General features: G+C 39.6%; 1 protein-coding gene across 3 annotated transcripts in view; it reads right to left on the bottom strand.

The window, feature by feature from the left end:
* Positions 1-6,090, bottom strand: part of khdrbs2 (KH domain containing, RNA binding, signal transduction associated 2) — a 44,829-nt gene that overhangs the window by 16,542 nt on the left and 22,197 nt on the right. For all 3 annotated transcript variants that reach the window (XR_002168303.1, XM_019870310.1, XM_019870309.1), the window contains exon 5: positions 1,486-1,613. Coding sequence is in view for 2 of the 3 variants with exons in the window: in XM_019870310.1 (XP_019725869.1) it covers positions 1,486-1,613 (128 nt within the window). In the remaining variant the exon portion in view is untranslated. The remainder of the gene's footprint in view (positions 1-1,485; positions 1,614-6,090) is intronic.

Below are 6,090 nucleotides of genomic sequence, written 5' to 3' on the forward strand. Positions count from 1 at the left end.
TTTCAAAATGTTGGGGGGGGGGGGGGGTTTTTTTTTTTTTTTTTTTTTTTTTTTTTTGCTCTGGTGTATCCTCCTTTCGGTAACAGCCTATTGTGAGCCAGAAATACAGCATCTCAAAGGGGTATTGGCGGTGCATATTTTTCATGGAGATTTACACTAATTGCTTATCAGTGTGCCATAAGCAGTAAATCTGAGTCGGGAAGTGCTGCTTGTGTTGCTGACTTTTTTTTTTTTGTTGTTATGAGCATTCCGTGATAATGTTGGAATCAGCACGTCTGCATGTGCTGCCAAAATTTCACAGACCGTACCGGTTTACAAAGACCACCATCTGTGATACTGTGGATAATTTGCTCTAATGAATAAAGAAATAATAAAGGGCGGCAAAAAGGCAAAAATTCCATCCAAGTAACCACGGGCGTGGCTGAGCTAATTAAGTGGTTGTTTTGATTTACATTTTATGCTTTTTACTTATTAGGGTTAGTTGATGTTTATTGTCCTCTTAAAATACTTTATGTTCTCTAATGAGACCATAGATGGGTGTTTTGTTGGCAATGAGCACTGTGTTGCACACAACTCATACTAACTGCAGGTTAGGGGTGTTAAGCACGCCCTGAGGTGGCTTGCAGCAATTTTAGGAGGACTTAAATCAGAGTTACAGTTGATAACCCTTTGAATACATAACATTTATATTTCTCTCAATTTGGGGAAAATATGGTAATTATCTTGAACGGCCGGCATATTTCTGGGCTGGTCCTGGACATCACGGCTTTTTGGATTTTTCTTAATTTAGTTTTTTGCTTCTTCCAAAGTGCTTCATTTCCTTGTTTTACATTGTTTGGAATTAAATACTTTTATGAGAGCACTCTTGCTTCGCCTCCTTTCTTCCCTCCATTTGCGTCCTTCTAAATCCTCAACGCAAACCCCGCACCAAAACAGTTAGGAATGCATACTGGTCACGCTTCCACACTCTTTTCTTTTAAATACTGTATATATTTACTGCAAGCAGACAATTTGCATGCAAACAACCAAATATGTGAGCTTGCTGACAGGATGGACAATGACAGAGTGGACATTTTTGGCCACTGTTAGCGTTGATTGACCACATGGTGGACCTTCAGTTTGCAACATGATTCAGTTAGCGGGATGTGTGCCGTTTCTGAAAGGATTTTATTTCAAGTTGATATTTCACTATGGCAGAGTTAAGCTTTTCAACATCCAATGAGGCACACAATAAGCAGTTATTCCATTAAGACAGGATGGATATGATGGGGAATGCCAAAATCGCATACAACCCGTGTGTGTGTGTGTGGGGGGGGGGGGTTGCATTAGATGCAAGAAACATATCACACTGGTATGTGTGCAAATGTTTGGCATGTGTATAATAAGACATGAGTTTCATTATTCTGCTCATAAACTATTTCACCTTCCTGACTGTATAACCTCATCCTAATAAACCTGTTTCGGTATGTGTAATTAATGAGTTACCTGTTGGATACTGTGGTGGTTGCCCGAATGCTCCTTCCTTGTGCATTCCTGCCTCTGCTGGACTCATCCGAACCATTTAATAGCGAAAGCTCTCGCAGTTGCTCCTGTCTGATCTCATCATTGTAGTCCTGTGGAAGCAAAACAGGATGCCTCACGTATTAAAAACTAAACATGCAATTGCGCTCGGACTCCCACAGACATTCTGAACGGAAGCAGCTGTCATCAAATTAACATCGTCGTGATGGGTGTTTTCATTGGAATGAATAAAAAAGTAATAGTATCTGTTTTGCATTTACCTCCCACTAAATCGTCCATCGCAGACCATCTTCCTATTTGTGTTGGAAAAGAAAATCTAATTGAAGGTTTCAACTTTTTTTTAAATTTTTGATGGCTGAGAACCAATTTAGTCAACCCATTACCAAACATGATAATAATTACACAGAGAGGCAGCATGGCAGGAAAATTAATGACCCTGTAATTTCTGATAAAACAAACATTATTTTCAAGAAAGAAACGCCATGTCAAGTCAAAATAATGGCCCACTCCCGTCTTAAATGTGTTATTGGTAATAAAGATGTGATGGCAACAGTTTCTGTTTTTTTGTGACATGTTTTCACAGTTTTAACTAGAAAAGTAAAAACCCTCCAAGGGTAAATGAAGCGCGATGAATGAACATTGTTAAAATAAATGTAAAATAAGTAGATGTTACCCCTTATTTTAAATATAAAAAGATAGAGTATTTTATCTGTAACATTTTCATGGTCGAGATTAAAGCAATAGCTGGGGCACCTCTCACGTCGTTGGTGCTAATATTATATGTACAGAGTTTGCACAGCCTTTATTGCACAGAGAATTTTTGATTCATAGCAAAAGATATATATATTTAAAAAAAAAACAAACAAACATCAGTTTTGTAACTATTTTGGAATATGACTTGACTGTCAAGTCGGACAACGGGCTCTATTTCTGTGCCTGCTGCAAGGCTCACGCGCGGTACGGCCTAAATCTGCGCGGAGGCGGTCGAGACCAAGCTTTTGTATTTCCACAGATGCATGCAACTTGCCACAGTTAAAAATGTCCATTTTGTGCCGTTGTGGGTGTGAACACAACCAACTTGATTAGTCATCAATGAAAACAGCTCCTTTTATTCCTTTTAAAATTGGAGCGAAAGAGGCACAGGCCTTCACATGGCGGGAGAAAAAAATGATTTGCTCATGTCCACGCAGGTGGTCGGAACACACAGAGTACACTTATGAGGAAATGCAAGCAGTCTTCCTTGGACAGATGATGTAAAGTTGGCCAGGGAGATCGCGGTTGTGAAGTGGGCACTTTGCCTTCCACCCCTATCGTTCACGTCTGTGGGTATCACAGTGGCTGTGCGTATTTTTGATTTGCAGCATGGGGGGTGTAATAATTGCAATAAAAATTAAAACCAATATATATCTATTCCTTGAACAGTTTTAGTTGCATTCAATTATTCGCATAATTCACTGTATGTCAAAATTTATTCCTGTGGCATTGAAGTAAATGGCACTAACTAAAATTAAGTTACAGTACTCATTCACCCAACATCATTGCTTTTGAACTATTTTAGATTCTGTAGAGCTCTTGAGTGCAGCCACATACACATTTATTTTAATTCATAGACAGAAATACTGCACAATGTTTCATGGGATAACATCAACATGAGATGGCAACTCATAAATAAAAAATGTGCTGCCTTTTCTCTTCATATCCTGCTTTTGTGCAGTTCTTTTGATCACATCTATAAGCCCACCGACGCTGCATTTAGTCATCAGGATAGCTCAGAGGATATGTTTGCCTGACAACAATTTGTTTCAACCAAGAACAGATTATCAACAAAAATAAGAAACGCGACTTAAATTATTCTTTAAAAATACACATATGCAAATTGGAAAACCCTTGCAGAATAATTATCCACTGGTAAAAAGAACATCAGAACAATGAACAATTTTCGCCATACAATTTTCACTTGCACATAGTCCAAAGCACAGCAAGTTCCGTATGGTGAAATACCCAGTAGCGTATGTCGAACAGGATTATTTATTATTATTACTCATGCAGTGTATGCATTCATCTGCAGTTGACATTTAATTGCAATGTTAGAAGATGTCACCATAAAATGATACTAAGGAGTTCACTGCGTGAGTTTCCTTTCTCAATCAATAATGTCTATCTCGTACGAAACTAAAAATACTGCTGAATTTTTGATGAAAAAATTTTGATGAAGATCATTTAATTTTTGTTGTGAATTTGAACTGTTTTACCCGCACGGGTAAAGGCACTGTTGTTTCGGTTTCAACTGATTTGTGCTCTAACGAATTTAGATGCATACAGTACATCTGCGAAAACACATAAAATCAAGGCACAAATGAGAAGGTAAACACGTTGCTTGCTTGTGTTGTTTCTTGCAGGAGCATCCGCAGAGTCCTATTTTGATTTGTTTTGTCAGTTTTAAACGTGCACTACCAACACCGACAGGACTTAATTAGAGCAGCAACCAACAGAGTGTGAGCATTTTAGTGGTCTTGATGGACTTGTACAGTTTGAGTTAAGAATTTAAAATGGACACATCCAAAATCATTAAGAGTATGCCCACATTTAAACGTTATACAAAGTCAATCTATGTTTTTAAATAAATCAATCAAGCATGACCCTAAATGCTTGATTAAGATATTTCAGCAGCAGGTAAGGCAGGGAAGGCCACACAGACAAAGAAGGAAGATACTTTTACATTCTTCAATGAGAGTAAATGATCTACAACAGCACAAACTAAATGCCAAGCAAAAGCCATGAGTGCAAGACGTTTCGGCAATCAAGATTTTACACATGAACATCACGAGTGAAAAAAAAAACAAAACAAAAAAAAACCCCTCATGCCAGACATCAAAAACATTTGACACGCCGTGCACTTGTTCATGAATTAATATGGCCGACAGCATTCTGTTGGTATGAACTCAGATTGGCAGGTCTTTTAATTGGAAAGCTGGCAGTTTATTCAAAGCGCTAGAAACGTGCCAGACCTTGTAAATGTTGACTGTTGACAGAGGCGTTAGCGTGAGTACACAGAGATAAACCGCGCCCAGGCGCTTTGGGTCAGACTGTTTGCTCACAGAGATTAATTTTGACCATGCGTGATGCACTTCGCCCATCACGGAGCTAAAGTTGGATCTCGAAGGGGTTAACATGCCAGCCAATGCTATTCACGTTCGGCCAAGACAATGCGGAGCTTTTTTTGTAAACTGTTTAACCTACACGCTCCTCGGGGTGCTCTTTCATTTCGTGTCCAAACACAGCAGTCTGCGCTCTCCTAGCATATTACGAGACTATACAAATGACAGAAGTTCACCACTCCCTGTATTCCGAGAACCAAAAAGTGTACCTGCTTGGCAGTGGTAATTCATGAGAAGCATAACACTACAGTCATTTAAAACAAAAGTGTGGCCTTTGTTCCGCTCTCCACAAATGCAGAAGAATGACTGAACACCTGTCGGCACCATCGACAAGCTATCGCTGCCTTATGCGCCGCAATTACTCTTCTTGATCTTATTATCACATCGACACTGGTTAAGACTCTTAAACATACTGCCTAGTGAACACAAATCTTCACAGAGCGCAGCAGGCATTGTTCATGAAGCTTAAGGAGCTTTGCAAAAATCCCCACAATGCCGGCCGCCCTGCACAAGTTCCTGCTGAAAAATGTTCTCTGAAGCACCATGTGACTGTTTATCTACACGCACACAACTGCAGCAGGATTGCGGTGTCTATTGCTAAGTTAGTCAATTAGATCAGCTCACTTCACATCACTAGGCTGTCAATTTATACACTGTTTTGTACGTTCTCATGCTTAATGGTTGACTTTGTCCTTTTGCTGCTGCTCAGGGGGAGTGCTGAATGAAGTGATCCTAGTCATCCTGGTGACATCACTGCAATTTGTATATTGCTCCCACTTTTGCTTTGATTACGATGACTCTATCCTGTAAGCTGGACGCTTAAAGTTACCATAAATGACGCCCTAAAAAATTTTAATAAAACATTTTAATAAAAAATATTTGTTGTTCGTTTCACAAAACATCCATGGCAGGTTAATGGAACACTCTCAATTATCCCTAGGTGTGAATGTGAGCCCGAATGGTTGTTTGTCTCGGTGTGCCCTGCGATTGGCTGGCAACTGGTTCAGCGATCGGCTCCAGCACGCCCCGTGACCCTTGTGAGGATAAAGTGGATCAGAAAATGAATGGATGGATGGATGTATTAAATCTTACTGGACAGCCGTCAGTTTGATTTTTAGTTCGGAATTTGATGCAGTTTTTTAACTTCTCACTTTTTAACGTCATATTGGAACAAACTCATCCTATAAAAATTACCCGATCGTCTTCAATTTTTCATTTAGTTTCAGTTTCATCTAAAAATGTTTCCGATGAAAATATCTTGAAAGCTTGGTATGCTGTTGCCATGGCAAAGAAACATTTTGGCTACTTTTGAGGGTCTAAACCAGCGGTGTCAAACATACGGCCCGCGGGCCGTATCCGGCCCACAAAGGAGTTTAATCCGGCCCGCGAGATAATTATGTAAAGCAGGGGT

Source organism: Hippocampus comes, unplaced genomic scaffold (assembly GCF_001891065.2).
Source record: "Hippocampus comes isolate QL1 unplaced genomic scaffold, H_comes_QL1_v1.1 scaffold76, whole genome shotgun sequence".
In the NCBI taxonomy this organism is placed as follows: Eukaryota; Metazoa; Chordata; class Actinopteri; order Syngnathiformes; family Syngnathidae; genus Hippocampus; species Hippocampus comes.